General features: G+C 42.9%; 1 protein-coding gene across 11 annotated transcripts in view; it reads left to right on the plus strand.

The window, feature by feature from the left end:
* Positions 1 to 14996: 14996 nt before the first annotated feature.
* Positions 14997 to 21669, plus strand: part of CADPS2 (calcium dependent secretion activator 2) — a 318224-nt gene continuing 311551 nt past the window's right edge. For all 11 annotated transcript variants that reach the window (XM_061372989.1, XM_061372993.1, XM_061372990.1 and 8 more), the window contains exon 1: positions 14997 to 15443. In XM_061372989.1, coding sequence (XP_061228973.1) covers positions 15120 to 15443 — 324 coding nt within the window. In that variant the 5' untranslated portion in view covers positions 14997 to 15119. The remainder of the gene's footprint in view (positions 15444 to 21669) is intronic.

The raw sequence follows: 21669 nt of genomic DNA on the forward strand, positions 1-21669 counted from the left end.
GTTTAATGCTTTGTTTGTTAAAATATTCTATAAAGCACAGGAGACCTTTGAATGCTCCAGCTCATCAACAATGACCTTATACACAAACTGTGACTCCCTCTACTAATGCAGATCTGATTATAGGGAAAGGACATCTCACCCCTTACAAAAAGGAAGATACCTCTTTGGGAACCCACAGAAGTATGTGTTTAACCATAAATCTAGGTTTTAGTCTTATTAAAATCAACATTCTTAAGGTTCTGTAGGTACTTGCTTGAGTAGGGTTAAGTTTATAAGTATCTCCCTGAATGGGGGAAAAAGCATATGTAGGATATATGTCTGTGTGTGTATCATACACAAATATTTAAAACTGCATTATTTTAATCAATTGTGTTTTGTTATAAATACATCTGAAATTACATCTAAAATACAATCTAATATTCTAGGCACCCTGTCAATTCAGTAACAATACTGCACATACAGTGAAATCCCAGGAGCCTTGATTGCTAAATTGATTGCTGGAATAAATATGTATATATAAATAAATATATAAATATGATTTTGATTCTCTAGGAAGCATAGGCTCCAAAAATCCCATTAGACTGTATCCTTGCAGTCTTCCTGAAATGTCACCACTGAGGAGCATAGAAGGAGAAATGTTTTTTTTGTCTTAGGCCATTAAGAGCATGTTGCTGGCTTCTCCCACACTGTCCTATTCCAGGCCACTTACAGCTTTACGATTTACAATAAACATCTTAAACTCCACCAGAAACCAAGGGGCAACCAGTGCAGTATCCTGGTAGCAGATAACAGCATTGAGGCTTCACATCAAAACAGTAAGACCACACCTTCACCAGGTGATCAGTCAAGTCATGCTGGAGATCAAAAACCCATTTGCAAAACCTAGTAGCAATGAAGAGCAGGTGAATTTGGCATAACTCCTGCCATTCCAAGGCTATAATCCAAAGCACTGATTGCAAGGAGAAGGGACAGCAAAAAGAAATTACATTTATGTTTGTTGTTTGCCTTTGAAATTAACTGAATGTAAATATTTAAAAACATTTGATATGAAGAAAATGCTTCATTATCTATTGTTAAGTCAAATACATTTCAACAAACTTGTACTGCAGTACATGTTTTAATCCAGGACTTTACGCTCTTCAAAATAGCTTTTGTAAAAAAAGTACAATTAAATTAAACAGCTGAATTAATTGAAAACTGTAGTTGGCAAATGCCCACTTTACTTAAAATGCCTATTAAGTTTATGAAAAGATGCAAAAAAAAAGGGATTAAAATACTACCTTTGGTGATACCTATCTTCTTACTTTAGAAGCAAATGCAAGACTAACTTATCTGGTAAAAGTTTCCAGCTCTCCCTTCAGCTTACTGCTGGACAGGAAGTTGGCAATTCCAGTAAAATCACATTAGACCTTCATTCAAGCTATAAATCAAAATCTTACTTGTCTTGAATGATATGAAGAGTGAATTTATGACATCCTCCCTGAAAGAGGCACCAGGATACTACAAACACAGTACCAGTAATGGCAGTGGAAAGAAGACAAAATGCTAAAGAGCTAATGTGACACTATAGAGATGCATACAGCCCAATGCAGTAGTACCAAGCCCAAGCAAGCTCTTGGGAATCTGGGATCTCAAATCATGATATTGCCTTTAAAATTATTAGATAGGGGAAAAGGCAGGCTCACAATTGCATTCTTTTTAATTGCCTCCTTTTTGATAAGCTATCAGAGCACAGCCAATTCACCTTCTGTCCACAAGCAGCAGCACAGGGGTTTTAAGGAAGGGTAGGGGAATATGAAAGCTGAATTCTCACTCAACATGCTAACTGCAGCTGACAAAAGTTAAAGATAACATATCCAGTTACTACAAAGATTGTGGCAAATTTCATGAATAATGCAACTTTATGTTGTAACCAAAAATTTCTTGGAAAAAGGAATCATTGGTTCACCTATGAGGAACAAACTAAACTGTATTAAATCTACACTGAAACTGTACTAAACCAACTATATTGCAATGCGACCTTCAGCTAATCCAAGGCATCATGGTAGAAGACCAAGAGGATGAAAGCATAGGAAAGGAAAAATTTTCACACAGTGATGCAGAGAAACAGTGCAATGTCACTTACACTTATATGATTTAAATTACTGGGCAGGTTCAGAATAAAACCTAAAGGAATATTTGATTCAAGTCTAGCCACAGAATAGTAATTAAAAAAAAAAAAAAAAGTGATTAAGAAATGGTTCCAGCTTGCGAGGTCTAAAAATATCCCCCTTCAGAGAGGCTGTAAGGTCTTCTAAATGACAAACCCAGACACTAACAAGACTTCTCTTATTCCTGGTTTAAAAATGATTATGTTCTGCCATATCCAACTACAAACATCATTCAAGTTCAAATGCAGGGCACAGTTCAGAAACCTTTGGAAAACAAACTGAGAAAAGCCCACTGAGGGAAAAAAGAGGCTATTTCTGTCATCAGTGGGCTTTGAATCAAAGCCTAACTTATCAGGATTTACATTCAAAACATGGACAACCGGGTACGATTAGCAGGCTTTTCAAAGAGGCATAATCACAGTGGTGAGTTTTCTGCCCTTCCCAGAGTGCAGCCTTTGGGTTAAGACCAGCACAGATGCCTCCATCTGTATTCTCTACAATGTTTTCTGTGAAATAAAGTACATAAGCTGTTTGAAAAGAATTCTTCTAGAAGTTGTATCAAATTCAAGCTCCTACACAGGCATCTGAGCAGATTTTGACTGTCCAAGTAGTCAAAATGCAGATTTCAACAGTGACAGCAGGGATTCCTTTTGTTTTGACCATATGCTGTGAAAGGTCTGCCAATGTGTTCAAACACTCTCTTCATCATGAAACAGAAAATTACTATATATCACTCCATAAGGGTCTGAGCCAAGCTGGTTTCCTTGCATGCAAGTGGGAAGACCTGGTCCGAATGACAAGGTTCTCTTGTCATTTCAAACTCGAAGAAATTTCCATGCACTTTCATCACTTTTGCAGAGTGGTTTGATTAAACAGCAGATCTTGTTTTGCCATCTAGGAACATTTCCTTTACGTGTATCATTTAGGATACAAGTTAAAAACCCACTGTACCATTTATTTCATTATTCAGAATTTGTCAAAACAAACGTTGACTATGGCTATTTTTCTAGACATTAGGGCACCAATTCTTAAGTTAATCTATTTTTAGTTCCAAAACGTTGATTCTCCATTCATTGGTCAGTGCAGTGCAGAACAGGGACATGTTAAATTACAGCTCATTTCCATGACTAATGGAATGGAAGACATGAAAAGGACATTGTCAATCCACCTGAACTCCAACATACACTTAAAAGGAAAAGAAATTCTTTGTAGGTGACTAGATGTCCTGGGTTCAGCAGTAGCAGTCATTTTCCTCCTTCTTAGTAGCTGGTGCAGTGCTGTAGCTTTGACTTTCAGCCTGGGAACAGCGCTGATAACACCGATGTTTTTAGTTGCTGCTCAGTAATGTTTAGCCTGACCAAGGACTTTGTGAGTCTCATGCTCTACCAGGGAGGAGGGGAAGCTGAGAGGAAGCAGAGACAGGACACCTGACCCAAACTGACCAAAGAGGTATTCCATACCACAGCACGTCATGCCCAGTATGTAAACTGGGCGCAGTTACCCAGAAGGGTTAGATCACTGCTTGGTTGGGCTGGGTATCAGTCATCAGGTGGTGAGCGGTTGTATTCTCTTCCCTTGTTATTTCCCTTATCATTATTATCATTGGTGGTAGCAGCAGTGGTTTGTGTTATACCTTAGTTACTGGACTGTTCTTACCTCAACCCGTGGGAGTAACATTCTTTCAATTCTCCTCCCCACCCCTCTGGGAGTGGGGGGAGGAAGAACGGGGAGAGTGAGCGAGTGGCTGCCTGGTTCTGAGTTACTGGCTGGGCTTAAATCACAACACTAGACTGAGACTGAAGTCCAGATTTTAGAACAAACAGCAAAGGATCTCCCTGGACACTGCAAAGAGTCATCCATTGCGGTAGTTGGTTATAGACCTGGTTTCTGTTAAGAGTTCAGAGAAACTGCATTTTTAATTAACTAATTAACAGACACAGCCAGGAATCTGAGCTCACACAGGAAACAAAATTAACAGGATAATAATGACCTCAAAATATTTTTTAAGTGGCTGATATGCAAAACTGCAGGCTTTCATGGTTAGAGTAGCAAGAAATAGAATCACAGTGTGGTTTAGGTTGGAAGGGACCTTAGAGATCATATACTTCCAACCCCTTGCAATGGATAGGGACAGCTTCCACTAGACCAGGTTGCTCAAAACCCCATCCAACCTTAAAGACTTCCAGGGAAGGGACATCCACAACATCCACAACTTCTCTAGGCAACCTAAATGGAAATGGAAAGGCTGAGCCCCTCCTGCATCCCTGTTACTGCCCCACCTCACCCCTCTGCCTCTCATGATCTAAGAGGTCCTCTTGCTGGCAATAGCACCACACAAAATCCCTGCTCTGGCTGATGCAGGGCCACACTTCTAACACAAACAGAATGACATCAATGGCTGCTCAGCTCAGGGTTAGGGTAAAAAGGCAACTCTGCCACTGGAAGTATCACAAGGAGTCACATGTAGGCTCTTAAAGTATTCTATCTGTTCAGTATGATGGGTAAGACTGGCTGTCCTTCGAGAGTGTACTTCAGCTGGGCAGAAACAGAATCAGAATTTGTACTTATCGCCTATGCAGAAAGACTGAGAGATCATGTAGCCTACAGAAAGCTGAGCAGGAGGAAGAGAATTCTTTTTAACACAAAAACTTTTTTAAATAGGAAGGGAATAAACTGTTTTTCATGTTTGCTGCAGACAGACAAGACTAATAGATTTAAATTGCTCAGGGACATAGTGTAGATTTTAGTGGCTCCAAGCTCATTGCTGGCAAGAGGATGAAAGCTCCTTCCCTTGCTCTTCCCTCCTGCATCTCCCAGTCACTGTCCCCTCTTGCTACTGTCCTCTTTGCAGGACTGGCACCAAGCTCCAAGGCAATGCTGAATGGAACAGAATGTGCCACTTGGTCTCCTTTGTTCCAGCCCAAAAATCACCAAGAATCCTTGGCAGAAGCACACCCAACACCAGCTCCTGGAAGAGGGATGGTGCCTGGCTCAGTGCATGCCTGATCTCTGCTTACCTCCCTGAAAACCCCCATGGTGTTTCCTTCTCCATACCTGGTATCAAGTGGAGAACCAGGTCAGGCCCCCTTTGCAAGTGCTTTGTCTCTTCAGCATAAACAGATACATCATCTGTTCTTTGGTTTGGGTTTTTATTTTCAGGTGAGCCCCTCTTGCACCCAGAGTGATTCACCCCAGGGTCTTTCCCTCCAACAGAGGGAAGGCTCAGAAAGTCTGTCCTTGTCCAAACTGAGCAGAACAGCTCCACTAGAAAAGGAGGCAGCATGCTCAAAAATTCCAGTGCATCTGTGAACTAAGAAAAAACAGTGCAGGGCAAGCAGGGACAGGGTTTGGGATCTTTTGAGCAGCAATAACAGAGTCTAGGCTGCATGCTCCCATGGACAAGTTTCCAGAATGAGAGGCCTAGGGTAACATTATGACAAGCTTTCAGAATTGAGAGTTCACTGTTGGAACTGTTTGCCTAGGAATGTGAAATACTAGAAGGTACTAAGAATCAGATTAAACAAGCATCAGTTATGAATGAATTAGGTGTAGTGGATCTTATTTGGGAGCAAAAGTACAATCCAAATAACTTCTAAAGATCATTTCCAAGACTACCTTCCGTTGTTGTTTATAGACCTGAAGAGGGCTTAAGCAAGCACATTGCTCTGGAGAAAATCAGAATGGCTATTTGACAACTGGAAAAAGGTTAATATAACCCCATTTTCAAGAAGAGGAAAATGGATGACACAGGGAATTACAGACCAGCAGATTCTCCTGGAAGGCATGCTAAGGCACATGAAAAACAACAAGGTGCTTGGTGACAGCCAGCATGGCTTCACCAAGGGGAAATCCTGCCTGACCAATTTGGTGGCCTTCTATGAGGGGGTTACGGAACTGATGGACAGGGGTAGAGCAGTTGATGTCATCTACCTGGACTTGTGCAAAGTGTTCAACACTGTCCCACATGACATACAATCAATCATAGAATCATAGAATCATAGAATCACAGAATCATAGAATAGTTAGGGTTAGAAAGGACGTTAAGATCATCAAGTTCCAACCCCCCTGCCATGGGCAGGGACACCTCGTTCTAAAGCATATCACCCAAGGCCTTGTCCAACCTGGCCTTGAACACTGCCAGGGATGGAGCATTCACAACCTCCCTGGACAACCTATTCCAGTGCCTCACCATCCTAACAGAAAAGAATTTCCTCCTTATATCCAATTTAAACTTCCCCTGTTTAAGTTTTAACCCATTACCCCTTGTCCTGTCACTACAGTCCCTAATGAAGAGTCCCTCCCCAGCATCCCTATCTTGGTGGATAAAGAACTGGCTGGATGGCCACATGCAAGAGTTGTGGTCAGTGGCTCAATGCCCAGCTGGAGACGAGTAACAAGTGGTGTCCCTCAGGGATTGGTGTTAGGACCGGTCTTGTTTAACATCTTCTTCACTGACATGGACAGTGGGATTGAGTGAGCCCTCAGCAAGTTTGCCGATGACACCAAGCTGAGTGGTTCGGTTGATACGCTGGAGGGAAGGAATGCCATCCAGAGGGACCTTGACATGCTTGTGAGGTGGGCTGATGCCATCCTCATGCAGTTTAACCATGACAAGTGCAAGGTCCTACACCTGGGTCAGAGCAATCCCAGGCACAGCTACAGGTTGGGCAGAGAAGAGATTCAGAGCAGCCCTGTGGAGAAGGACTTGGGGGTGCTGGTTGATGAGAAAATGAACATGAGCCGGCTTCAGTGTGTGCTCGCAGCCCAGAAAGCCAACCGTATCCTGGGCTGCATCAAAAGGAGCGTGACCAGCAGGTCGAAGGAGGTGATCCTGCCTCTTTATTCTGCTCTCGTGAGACCTCACTTGGAGTACTGTGTGCAGTTCTGGTGTCCTCAACATAAAAAAGGACATGGATCTGTTGGAACAAGTCCAGAGGAGGGCCACGAGAAAGATCAGGGGACTGGAGCACTTCCCATATGAAGACAGGTTGAGAAAGTTGGGGCTGTTCAGCCTGGAGAAGAGAAGGCTGGGTGGAGACCTCATAGCAGCCTTCCAGTATCTGAAAGGGGCCTATAAGGATGATGGGGAGGGACTGTTTATTAGGGACTGCAGTGATAGGACAAGAGGTAACGGATTCAAACTTAAACAGGGGAAGCTTAGACTGGATATAAGGAGGAAGTTCTTTACTATGAGGGTGGTGAGGCACTGGAATGGGTTGCCTGGGGAAGTTGTGAATGCTCCATCCCTGGCAGTGTTCAAGGCCAGGCTGGACAGAGCCTTGGGTGGCATGGTTTTGTGTGAGGTTTCCCTGCCCATGGCAGGGGTTGGAACTTGATGATCTTAAGGTCCTTTCCAATCCAAACTATTCTGTGATTCTGTGGCAGTCACTTTGGATTGTACTCACATACATAACCTTATAAAACTTGTTTGTTCATATGGTCTCTTAAAAAATTCCTTGTTTGCCACTTTTCTTATCTGCTCAGCAAAAGTACAGAGCACACCCAGCATCTGTGGTTGGCACAAACATTTAAGTCAACTTTTCTGTGCTTATAACTGGCCTTCAGCTAGTACCTGCAGCACTGTACTGAGACATGATGGAAATTCTGTTCAGATTGGGCTCTATATCAGATGCCTTTCTTCTAGGAATTAACATCTAAGTTAATGGATGTTTTAATTTTGTAGCTTTTTCACTATAGTGAAATATTTTCCATAAATATTTGTGAATGTGTGTTAGATGAAATGGAAATGTTTTTTTTCGTTTCCACTGATGCTGAATGTTTCACTTTTAGCTGAATGTTGTATGGAAAGAGCTGTTTAGGTTTAAAGTGCAAGGAATGCAATAAAGCAAAACATCCTTTTCTCACTTGAATGACACATTGAGTTCTAGGATTCCTTTTAAGCATTTTGAAGCCCTTGAAGATTCAAAAGTCCTATGAATCAAAAGCTCCTAAGGTGCATTGTGTTTCATATTTCTTTAGAATTTTAAAGGAGATACTAATGTCACTTTTTCAACCCCACACTGAAAAATCAGATTGCCTTAATTACTTGAGCTTCAGGTATGGAGAACAGCACCACATTTCAGACACAAGGCTGCCCTGAACCAAATTAATTCAAAAATCTCAGTTTTTTAGAATGGCTTTTAGTACTAAGTGATAATGTGACACAAATCTTAACCTGGCCTCTTAGCAATAGCCTGCTTGTTACACTGATGCTGCACAGCTTGCAAGTAATGCAATGATCCAAAATGTCAGATCAGGACATACGATTACCATCTTCTCATATATGTCTGTAGTGTACATACCTATGAATGAACAGGACTTGAGCTATGAAACTGGAAATTACACATGGAAATCCTAGGATCTAACTTAGGTTTTTTTCTTTATATGGATCAGCTATTGACATCACTTACCCTGGTCACCTGAATCCAGCATGTGAATGCTCTATTCTTCTTTGTGCTCTTGTCTGAGACCTGTCTAGCTCATGCACACTGGCATCCAGCCTGGCATGACAAAAGGAAATATCAGGAGATAAAGACTATTTTATTTAATGATTACTCTTAGGGAGTCAAATCAAACAGAATAGTTTGGGAGGCACATTTTCTGCAACTCTTGATACAGATCAGTGGAGCAAAGGTGTTTGATTTAAGCAGTAAAAGAAGAATATACTCCATCATTGCAAAGAGGTTGTGGTGAATATGACTTTGCAGCAGAATTTGTGTTTTTGTGTGATGATGGCTGCAAGAGTGCAACAGAAACAGGATGTAATGTCTTCTCCATCTTCTATGGAGAAGGAGAAGAATGGATCTGGAGAAGGCTAAGGTTCTGAGTGACTTCTTTGCCTCAGTCTTCTCTGGCAAAGGTTCTGACCGCACCACCCAAGTCTTGGAAGGCAGACGCAGGGACTGTGAGAATGAAGACCTTGGGCTCACCGTAGGAGAGGAATTGGTTCGAGACCATCTTAAAAATCTGAACGTGCACAAGTCCATGGGTCCTGATGAAATCCATTCACGGGTCCTGAAGGAGCTGGCAAATGAAGTTGCTAAGCTGCTGGCCACCATATTTGAAAAATCATGGCAGTCAGGTGAAGTTCCCGAGAACTGGAAAAAGGGAAATATAACCCCCATTTTCAAGAAGGGGAAAATGGATGACCTGGGGAATTACAGACCAGTCAGTCTCACCTCTGTGCCTGGCAAAATCTTGGAGCAGATTCTCCTCGAAGGCATGCTAAGGCACATGAAAAAGACAAGGTGCTTGGTGACAGCCAGCATGGCTTCACTAAGGGGAAATCCTGCCTGACCAATTTGGAGGCCTTTTATGATGGGGCTACAGAATTGATGGACAGGGTAGATAACATCAACTGGACAGCAGTTGATGTCATCTACCTGGGCTTGTGCAAAGCGTTCAACACTGTTCCACACGACACCCTTGTCTCTAAATTGGAGAGACGTCAATTTGATGAATGGACCACTCGGTGGATAAAGAACTGGCTGGATGGACGCACACAAAGTGTTGTGGTCAATGGCTCAATGTCCAGCTGGAGGCCAGTAACGAGTGGTGTCTCTCAGGGATTGATGTTGGGATCGGTCTTTTTCAGCATCTTTGTTGCTGACATGGACAGTGGGATTGAGTGCGCCCTCAGCAAGTTTGCCACTGACACCAAGCTGTGTGATTTGGTTGATATGCTGGAGGGAAGGAATGCCATCCAGAGGGACCTTGACATGCTTGTGAGGTGGGCTGATGCCAGCCTCATGAAGTTTAACCATGACAAGTGCAAGGTCCTACACCTGGGTCAGAGCAATCTCAGGCACAGCTAAAGGTTGGGCAGAGAAGAGATTCAGAGCAGCCCTGTGGAGAAGGGCTTGGGGGTGCTGGCCAATGAGAAAATGAACATGAGCCGGCAGTGTGCGCTTGCAGCCCAGAAAGCCAACCGTATCCTGAGCTGCATCAAAGAGAACATGACCAGCAGGTCGAAGGAGGTGATCCTGCCCCTTTTATTCTGCTCTTGTGAGACCTCACTTGAAGTATTGTGTGCAGTTCTGGTGTCCTCAACATAAAAAGGACATGGATCTGTTGGAACAAGTCCAGAGGAGGGCCACGAGGATGATCAGGGGACTGGAGCACCTCTCGTATGAAGATAGGCTGAGAAAGTTGGGGCTGCTCAGCCTGGAGAAGAGAAGGCTGCGTGGAGACCTCATAGCAGCCTTCCAGTATCTGAAGGGGGCCTATAGGGATGCTGGGGATGGACTCTTCATTAGGGACTCTAGTTATAGGACAAGGGGTAATGGGTTAAAACTTAAATAGGGGAAGTTTAGATTGGATATAAGGAGGAAATTCTTTCCTGTTAGGATGGTGAGGCACTGGAATGGGTTACCCAGGGAGGTTGTGAATGCTCCGTCCCTGGCAGTGTTCAAGGCCAGGTTGGATGAGGCCTTGGGTGATATGGTTTTGAGAGAGGTGTCCCTGCCCATGGCAGGGGGGTTGGAACTTGATGATCTTAAGGTCCTTTCCAACCCTAACTATTCTATGATTCGATGATACTATGATTCTATGCCTGTGTATGCTCTGCCACTTGCTTACGTGGTTGAGAGGATCAAAAAATTAATCCCATCATTTCATCAGACATCAGAAAGAACCTGTGTGAATGTTTACACAGAGTTCCATCCCCTATATAGTGCTATAGAGAGACCCAGTGTGAAGTAAATAGGTGGCAAACCTGTTTTTTTGGGGGAAAGCTCTGTTTATTTTGTCAGTCAACCTGAAGATCTTCATTCACTTCAACACTTATGTACTACTGCGAGACCCATTTAAAGTGAGGCAAACACCATAGTGTTAGCCTGGGATTTCTCTCTATAAATTCCCATACAAATACCTGAATCTGCACAGAACACTTGAAGTTAATACAGAGCTACCATCTGACATGCCTCTGGGAGAAATGAATTCCTGAAACGAAATTCATTTATGTTCCAGAAATGAAACCTCCAGAAATTTTAGCCACCTCCTGCATACTCTTCACAAAGGAATAAAATCTGCTGCATGGAAAAGCTAGAGGACCTGGAAATATATCAGCTATGCACGAAATTCTCACACCATGGAGCTGAGCACTGCAAGCCAGTGGCACACAAATGCTGGTATCTTTATCATTATGAAGCTCTACTGGACACTGCTCATCACAAAAAGAATGCACTGTTTTGCACTTTCAAACTAATATGCTTTCAGGTGGATTGTAAATCCACATTACCTATTGCACATGCTCATATACTATCTCTACTATGTGTTTTTGCTTGAGTAAAAACTCTCACATATCAATGGACAGTTGTGTCAACAGTCAGATGCCTTCAGAAACTCTATGCCAGGCCACAAAAACAAGACATGCTGAGCTTCACCATCATATTATGAAAAAAGAAAAACCCAACCCCCCAAAATAATGATGTGGCTATTTCTTCTACTTTACTTTTAGGTTTTGTACTTTTGTGGCAGTATTCTTTCATGCTTTCAAGTTTTTCTCCACAAGTTCATGGTATGCAAGCAAAGGTGGTCACAATAAGTAAGGCAAAGGGAAGACTTCACCCACCGCCCAGTGCATATACATTCCCATGTATATATGTTATATATACATATACTACCATGTTATGCATGGTAGCATATATGCTAAAGCAACTACAAAGCACCCTAAGAAAATCATTGTTATGCCTGGCTGTGGCTATGACCTGCTTACAAATAACATAAGGTGAGATTCTTGTTTAATCACAATTTGGTAATCTAACGCATGAAGGAAAAAGTACAAGAAGTGTCTAAACTGACAATACACTGCATCAATCTAAAGCTTATTATTGTGAACTACTGAGCCTCAAGATAATAATGAATTTTATGACCAATAGACAGTTTATACGTGAATTACAAGGCACTGATTCTATAATAGGAAATCTTTACTGAGCACAAATATATTCTTATACACCATATTTTTAGTCACGTATTTTCACAAATGAAGGATTTGAAAACATGTATGAAATTTTAATCTGCACTTTGAAATAAAAAATTTAGATCAGTTTAAAGCTGAATTTTTCAACACTATTTTTACTGCTTCTTTTATCCCTAAATAGCAAGCTTTATTGACAAAATCCTCATTTCATTGCCATATAAAAAAGAACAGTCCAGTTCTTAACACCATTTTGTTAAAATAAATATGCTCTACAAACTAAATTAAGCAAAATAGAACATCTAGGCAGAACAAAATGCATTTGAATGAGTACAACTGCAAATAAATCTGTGCTGAGTTTGGACAAAGTGAAGAGAAAGTACAAATAAAATGGGTTTGGTTACATTATTTTAATGAGAACTAATAAATGACTTTTCATTGCTGTAATCAGATTTTTTAAGATTATAGGTATTTCAGTATAAATATTCCGCCCTGACATTTGTGTACTTAGCCCTCTGAGCTGCATACACAAACACTTGAGGAATACAGTGATAAATTCCAACTGATTCTTAGGAGATGGATACCACCAATGTAAGTAAAGTAGACAAACGGGACTCAAGAAGGGTGGCTTTCATGCTCTGCAGGATTTTTAAAACATATTTTATATATTTTTATAAGACACTCTGCATTTAAATGCATCAGACAAAAACCAGCACCAACAAGCAACAGGAGATCAGAAACAAAAACTCAACTATTATTAGATGAGAGTAGCTTTACAGAATGTAAACACACAATACCAAATAAAGGGTCATGTTAAAAGCAGATGCAGAAAGTAAAAGGGTTCATCCTAAACGGTTAGATATGCTGGTAGATACTGTTAAACCATTTTATCAATGCAGTCAATTCCAAGTTGAAAACATTCTATTTTGAGCCTGGTCTGATCGAAAACAAAATCTGAATTGTTCTTGTTTTTATCTTTTTCCCCAAATAAGGAGATACAATGAGAATAGATGAGCCCTGAAAGCAAAGTACAAGACTTTTGCAGCTCCAGGAAAGACTTCTTAAATGGATGTTCTAAGTGCCTGAAGAAAGCAGCAAATAGCACTCCTATCTTCAGTAAAGGTAAGAAAAAAGAGAAGTTTTTAACAGCATTACTGTATTTTTACTTGCCATTAGAATAAGGACACGTTATTGTAAAAGGTCCGCCAAAAATCTGAGTATACATTGTATTGCTCTTAGTCAAAAAGTAGTTTACAGTAACCAGTTTCATATTTTTCATAGAACTACCTCTTATCTACTACAGAGGTGACACTACTCGCCAGTCATACATTGGGAAAACAAACACTGACATGAGACTGGTGATAGTGGTACCCACAAAAACAGGCTTGAGCAATTCTTGCTCTAAGGAAATGTGAACAGAGATGTTCAATAGGTTGACATTCCTACTTTTCTCTGCTTTTCTGCGTTTCACAGATTTTATCTACTATTCCCAGTTAAATGTTAAGGACACAAGCCGACCCTATAACTAATCCACCTATCTGTATACGACTGCTACCCCCAGGTCCCAAACACTGAAGAAAACCAATGTGTTTTCCCGATGGTTCTCCCTCCGTGCTGCATCTTACTCCCCTGCTAAAGATCCAGAGGCAGAACCCAGACAACTCGTGCTTAATGCTGCCATCTAGCTAATAGCTGCTGCCCACCTGCTGAAACCTGGCTAACTCGGGAGATAACTGCTGCCTTTAAAGGTCCTTTCTTAAATATCCTGCTGGAAGACTGGGTGCTTCAAAATATCGGTAATGGACTAGAGCCTTTCACCACTCAAAGCCCAGCCCAGCTCATACAGAACTGGGTAGGCCTTCCGAGTTTGTGAAGTTTCCATTCAGGGCTTTGTAAACTTGCTGCTGATGATGAGCAGAGGACTAGGGCTGTGTGGGCTGAGCCTCTGCTGCTCTCATTTTACAGCAGCACACAGGGACACTGCCCGTCAGCTAACCAGTTCAACCCTCCAGCGTTCGTATCCCTGGCCCCTGATCCCACCCCCCACATCCTCCCTGGTACCGGCACTATCACACCTGCTGCGCAGGGAGCAAGAGAAGGACTTCTTGATTCACATGAACTCTGATGTCCCAGCTGTCCTCAGGGCAGGAATTTAGCTTTCACATGGTGAAGCCTTTTTTATTTCAATTTAGAGTGACAATGGTATGCTTTCATGTTTCTTAACTGGGAAGATACCAGTTGTTAATATGAACCTGTCTGGCTCCACAGGTAGTCAGGAACAATGATTTCAGAGATGCAAACTACTTGTTTGTGGCTGTAGGCTCTCAGCAGAAGTGTTTTGCAGGGCAACACAGGCTTCAGCCTCAGCTCACTGAAAAGCATGGCTTAGGCGGCTTCTTTTTCTAGGGCTATTCGAGATGCCTCTCATTCCCCCCACCTCCCCAGTACATAGCACAGGGTGCCAGCGAGCTGTGGGTCAGCGGCGAGCCGAGACGTGCCGTGCTGAGCAGAGCCAACCCGAGCAGAGGGCACAGCTCCCCGCTCTCTCCTCCCAGCACGGCGTCCCCCGGCTCTCGGAGCCGGCCGGCGATCGGCGGCCGAGTTTCCTTGCACTGCCCGGGGCAGGGCGCAGCCGGGGCCAGCACCCGCAGGGCCCGAGCAGCCCAGCGGGGCCAGCACCTGCTCTCGTCGCAGGCAGCAGTGCAGCCGTGCCGTGCCGTGCCGTGCCGTGCCGTGCCGTGCCGTGGCAGGGGCGGGCCGGAGCGGCCCCTCCCGGACCAGTAGCTGCAAGCCGCTGCCCCGCTCCGGGGCGGCCTGAGGTGTTAGGCCGGCCTCGGCCCCGCCTCCGCCGGGAGCCGCTCGGAGCAATTCCCACAGCAACCCAGGCTCGACCCCCTTCCCAAACCCCGCCTCCCCTCCCCGCCCCGCCGCTCCCGCCCCGCGGCCGCCGCCGGTCGGAAACAGTCCGTGTGTAAACTCGACGTGTCCGGAAAGGTGCGCGCCGCTCCCCGCTTCGCTCTGCGCCCTGCCGCGGGGCGCGCCCGCCAAGCGCGATGCTGGACCCTTCCTCCAGCGAGGAGGAGTCCGATGAGCTGCTGGAAGAGGAGCGGCGGGACGTGCTGGTGGCGGCGGGTGGCAGCTCCCAGCGCTCGCTGCCGCCGCCGCCCCGGGACCCCCGGGGCAGGGAGGCTGGCGCGGCGCGGGCGGCCAGCCCTAGCCCCTCGGTGCTGAGCGAGGGCCGGGAAGAGCAGGAGCGCCTGCAGCGAGAGGAGCGGGAGAAGCGGCTCCGGCTGCAGCTTTACGTGTTCATCGCGAGGTGCATCGCGCACCCCTTCAACGCCAAGCAGCCCACCGACATGGCCCGCCGGCAGCAGAAGGTGAGCCCTGCCGCCTTCGCTACCCGCGTCGGGCCGTCCCGCGCCATCCGCCCCAGGAGGCTGCTGCCGCCGCCGCTCTCTGGCCCGCAACAGGTTGGGGCGGGCTCTGTGGCCCGGCGGTGCAGGGTTAGAGCGGGCGCTGCAAAGCTCGGTGTGAGCGCGGCTTAAGCGGACCAGCCCGGTCAGCGAGAACCCCCTCACTGCGCGGGGTAAAGTCTGTTAAGTTTCAGATCCGCGCTGAAAGCCGCCGTGCCGAGGAGATGGGAGCGCGGAGCGCGGGCGGCGGGGCCTTTCTGCAGGGGAAAAGATACTCGGCTGCTCTGCGCTGCGAGCTGGATGGAGTTAAACCTCCGGGAGGTGCCTCCCGCAAGTCGCGCTCTCACCATCTGTGCCCAACTTCAGCAAATTCTGCCTTAATAAAGAGGTGAACAAGAAAAGTAGTTTGTTGCAGCAATTATTAAGTGAGGTCTTTGTACAGGGAAACAGTTATCATGCTGAGAGTGGCCTTCTGGTGAAGGTTGACCAGAATTACTCTCCGCATCTAGTGCACCGGAGACAAGCTCTTGACAATTGGCAGGTCTGTGATAGGGTTTTATGCTGTGCTTATTCTCTGTTACTTCCCAGCGATTGAATAGATAGAATACTTAAAGTTTTGAAACAAGGTGCTCTATTTCCAGAAAAGCACTGAATAGCTTAGTTCTTGAAAGGTTTGCTCTAAAAAACTTGCATAGCTGTTTGGTTTTGGTGTTGTTTTTCTTTTGTTTGTTTGTTTGTGTTTTTTGTTGTTGTTATTTTACTTTCAGTTCTGTAAAACAAGCAAACCCAAATCAAATCAGAGAAGAAACTAAAAAAACAACCCTTCCACATCACTTTCCAGAGGGATAGTGAAAGGGCACAAAAAGGAATTAGTGGCTTTTTATGAACTTGACTTTTTATGATCTTAGTACTTTCATATCTCTAAGGCTTTGTAAAATTCAGTACTGAACGTTTTGGGGTAGCTGAATTATGCCTGTTACAGATACTTTGTGCTTAGTGCATTCGCTGGCAAGTTAACATGGTGGTAAAAATAACATTATTTCTGGAAGAACATTTTGGGTTTTAAGTGTTAGGTACTTAAACTGTGAAGCCTGTATGAAGACACCTTGCAAGCAGGAAGCCAAAGGAAATCTGGCAAAATGAGAATTTTTACCTCCGCACTGAGGACTCTCCACTCCAAACCAGTCATAGAAATAACATTGTAAAGGGACATCTTTAGGTCATCTCAGTGTGCCCCTGGACATTTGCCCCCTGGACAAAGCCAAAGGTGATCTCATGTAGTGCTGACATCAATCTAGGCTCAAGCAGGAGGCTCAGAAGCCTCCAGAGGTGAGATCCCACAGCCCATCTGTGCATTGCTCTCCTCTTGATGAAATTTTCCTCATTAGCTTCCAAGTTGTGGCCATCAGCTGCAGCAGGTACTGAACATTTTAGGAGTTATCACTGATCTCAGTCACTTACTTATTATAGGAACTGTGCTTTAAACATAACTACAGTACAAATTACTTTTATTAGTAAGATGTATGAAAAGAGATTACTGATGTGCAGTAAATACAGAAATACAACAGTTGTCAATTTAACATATGAGCAATGCACAGGCTGGTTGACAGAATTTACTTGATACCTAAAATTAGCTGTTACTCTTGCTAATTACTGTTTTTAAGTGAACTCTAACTTCTAGTTTAACTGCTAAATGTAGAAAGAGGTTTTTGCCATGTTTAGGAGTTTAGCTGCTGGATAAGGATAATTTGTCCTTTTTTGCTCATTAGGAACTAGTTTAAGTAAGACCTAACACAAAAAATACTTATTTCTGGGAGTTTCTGCCTAGAAGTAATGAAATGCACATAAACATCCTTCCTCTTTATTTGGCAGCTTGATATATTACCCAGTGAATTACTGAATAGAGAGTACCAAAACTGGTCCTGAGTTTTGAGAGTTCAGAAAACCTGTTTTGATAGCTCAGGATTGCTGAGGACCGCATGAAGGAGCCCTCTTTTCTGCCCTGATTTTTCACTCTTTGCTGCACGATGGCCCTGTGTCAGCCTCAGGAGTAGGAGTATAACCACCTGTCTTGCACTGTGTCCTGTAGTAAGACACTTCTTGATGTGTGATAGCTGGAGTCAAGTTCGTAAGGTAAAAGTGTCTTATTTCCGGAATGACTTTTCTCACTGCCAAGATACAATACAGATGTGAGCTGTCACTTAAATTCCTGCTCTTCTTTTGCTTCACATCTTGAGTGATGTGACTGGCTGTCCACTGCAAGCTGGACTGAGATTCCTTTCCTGTGTTGCTTAACTTGAGCCATTAACTACTGTATGCCTTGTCCATCATAATCAGATAAAGATCCAAGGTATGATTTCAAACCTGAACTTACGATGTTTTGTAGTTCCAGCTCCCAGCCCCGTTTGCCTGTCTCTGTTTGTGCACTCTTCATAAAGCTTTTGCACCAGCAGTCCTTCTGATAACCTAAGAATAGTATCCACCCTGCTTGAGAGCAGAAGTAATTTGTTCTTTCTGGTAGTTCATTTGGCATATTGCTGAGCAAATATTGCAGAATGCAGTTTGCTGCTTTTTTTAATGTGGAACATATTATCCAGTAAGAGAATGAGATGGAATTCATATATCAAATATCCTCAATTGCATTGTAATATAAGTAAGAAAATGGTTTCTAATATGCCTGGCTTCTTTATGTTCTTGCTTCAGGATCAGATTAAAATGTACTATACGGTATCTTGAAACTATCATACTTAATGGACTGGGCTATACTAATTAACATGAAGAATTTTAAATGCAGGCAGTGTTTCATTCCACTGTTGTCCTTTCTTCTCACGAAGTAAAATTAGCTCAGCTTTACTGTGGTAGATAAAATTAATTAAAAAAAAGACATCAAACTTTAAGAAAAAAAAGAGCTATCATAATTCACCAGAGTCTATCAACCCCCCTAACTTGTTTTTAATGCCAAATTCAATGTAGTTTAGCCCAGGCTTTGCTGAAACACATAATTCTGTAATTTGGCTGAATTCCTTTTTTAAATCTGTAGGATATGTGGTAAAAATACTCTTTTTTTTTTTTTTTTTTAACTGTTCAGAGTTAGTTGGTGACCTAATATTGCATCCTTCCTTACTCTGGTTGTTGGTAGGAGGAAGAAAAAGCTGATATTGTTGCTGTGAAATTGAAACATGGCATGATTTTTCAAGGTGGGGTAGCAGGTCCTGACAAAGAGTAGAGTGCTACAGAGTAGAACTAATATGTACTTTGTAACTTATTTTCAGTATTTTTTTAGGGACATTTGGTCATATATTTTCCAACCTTTTAGAGAAATATTAATGCATCAGTGCATTACCTCTCATGCTTTTATCAAGCAAGTTTTGTATGTGGGTAGTTTATAGAGACTGTCACTTTCTTGTAATTTCCACTTTTTTTTTTTTTTTAATGAGTACTCTGGAACATATTTCACATCTCTTCATTTCTAGCCCAACAAAAGACAAGAAGAGCTAATTAATCCCATTCCTCTTCTTTCTTCTCTCTTACCTCAGCCAAACTGAATCTCAAACCAGCATTTGAATTTGTCCATAAAAAGGGATTTAAGTAGTGAAAAGGAATGCATTCCCTGTGTAACTGTCTCTCATTAAGGGAAAGCATGTGAATGTAGAGAGTTAGTGATTAGATGATGACCCTGGTAGCTGTGGTTTATACTAATCAGTTGTATACTTGTATGTGCAAACTTGGTTTTACTCAGGGAGTGTGTGTCAATGCCAGGTTCTGTATCTGGGAGGATAATCAGAGTTGAAGTTCCCAAAGAAGGAAGAGACAGTGAAATGCTACAATTGACCAACAACAACAACAAAAAAAAGTTTGCCAGTGTTTTTCTTCCTCAACATTGTAAAATTTACTGTAGTAATCAAGTTGTCACGCAGAAACCCAGGACTGGGGGAGAGGTAACACTCCTACACTAATCAAGGTTTCATAGCACATGAATCTTAGTGTTATTGAAGCTGATCATTCAAGTCTTGCTTTCATTGGTGGTAAGTAGCAAAACTGAGTAACTGAGCTGACTGTTTAGAAATCGTAGCTAAATGAGTTCACTTCCTAAGTACATGATGGCCTGTTTTTCTGCCATCTCTTCTGTCCACCTGCTCAATCATGAGTAGGTAAAAGTCAGTGACTTCTAGTTAATTCTCAAAAGTAGGGGTGGTAATAATCAGTAATTTGTTTTCATCTGAACTCCTTGAGGTTGTTCTTTCATGTTTCTTGGACTTTACCTCTAAAGAATAGGTTTGTAACGATACATGTACACTAAATAACTTTACCAGGAAAATGTTGGGTACAGGGATAGACTTCATTCTCATGATCATCACAGTTTTCTTCTCAATGTCTTTATTTCTTCTGCCCCAAAACCTGTTTATCCTTGCTTTTGAGCTGGGCATGTGTATTTGCTTTTTATTGTCTGAGCTTGTTTTGGGAAAGAAAAAATGTCTTTTAGCTTCTGAGACTCCTTCATAAGGTGCTGTTTTTCCCCACTGTTAAGGTAGCAAAGAGAGTACATCTGAAGCCGTTGTTGCCTGGAACTGCAGAAACGTTTCAGAGGAAGAGCTTAGCTGGAAAATATCTGATGAAAATGCTTCTGAAGAGCTTTCCAGAAACATGTCTTCCATTCCTACCTTCAAAGTTTCATTTACAAATTTCAATTTATTTTTTTTTTGTGAAGTGCTTCAGAAAGTCATTTTAAATCAAGTTTATTTGCCTCTTTGTTTGTCCTCATCGCAAACAGCTTGATAACAACTCATCATGATGCTCAAAGCTGCATGTAGTTTGTTTTCAGTCAAGTGAGTATAGGGTATTTTGGCAAATCCTGTCAAAGCCTGTTAACATGGTGGCCTACACAGCTCTATACATGTTGAGACAAGATTATTTGCAAATAGGTCTTATTACCCCAGTCAGAACTTGTTCTCTGGGGAAGTTGTTCTTGTCTGCACTAGGGAAGTTGCTCATGACGGCAGTTGAGTCTACCATGCCTGAAGAAATTCTGAAGGGTGATGAGAGCAGAGCCTTCTGCTTCTCTCCAGTGCTGCTTCAGACATGACAATCCATCAGAGTGCTGTTTTAAATTCTTCTGCTGCCCCACCAGCTCAGCATTGATCAGCATGGCTTGGCCAACAGCCAGTGCTGGGAAAAGGAGGCTGATAAACCGCTATGTAATGAGGCAGACATGGAGGGACAGCCTGCAAACCTAGTTTACTATGCTGGGAAATTGATCAGTCTCTTCTTCTGCTTGCTTGTTTTGTTTCCCCTGTCTATTTTACCTATACTTGCCTTGAAATCTGGTTATTTTTTAAATTATTACTCATGAGGACTTTTTTTTTTTTTTTTCTGAATTAGCGACTTAGTGTTTGTTTCTGTCACCCGAGCGGTATGATGAGTATGTTAAGTCCACCGGCAAATACCCTATTAAAAGTGCTTGAGGAATACTATTTACTAGTTTTTTCTATAGGGGAGGTGACAGGAAGAGAGTTTGAAGGCTCAGTTGTCTTTCACTGTCACTGCTGAAACAGCACAGGGGAATTTCCTGGCTGGCCTGCCTTGCATTTCTCACCCTTTGCAGGCAGTTGTTATTCTGACATTGTAATTTGTGTATCTGAACAGTATGCTTCTTATCAGACTAGTTTTTTCTCCTTCTGGCTTTCTGTAATTTCATTTTAATATTGGTGAGTATTGTCCCAAAGTTGCTTTTGGTGTAGACTGTTTTCATGTTTTAATGTAATTCTGTATTGGTGTTCTACTTTCCTCTTACCCTTCTTTTTTTGTGTATAGATGTCTCCTACTTTGCTAGCTGAACACATCTTTGTCTCCTGCTGCTTCTCTTTTATTTCTATGCTTGCTAGAGCTGGAAAGCTAATAGCCCAGGGACAAAACTTGTTGGGGTCACGTGTGCTCTTCTAGGAAAGTGTTTGGCTCTGCCTCCCCTCAACTGGTTGAGGGATGTGTATTGGGGGGCTAGTCTTTCTTCCTTGACCTTGGTCCTGTATTAAATTGTACTGATCCCCAGTTAGTATATTACCTCTGTCTGAACTGGGTGCTAGCCTCTGAGGTTTTAAAACTTTTTAATCTTAAAGTCTCTTTTCATATAGTTTTGTGTTGTTTTCTTTTTTTTTTTCTCTTTTGGCACAGTGGCTACAAAGATGCCTCTTTT

This window comes from Neopsephotus bourkii, unplaced genomic scaffold (assembly GCF_033783945.1).
Source record: "Neopsephotus bourkii isolate Nb327-2 ecotype Australia unplaced genomic scaffold, CSIRO-AGI_Nbou_v1 NB_1624, whole genome shotgun sequence".
Classification (NCBI taxonomy): domain Eukaryota; kingdom Metazoa; phylum Chordata; class Aves; order Psittaciformes; family Psittacidae; genus Neopsephotus; species Neopsephotus bourkii.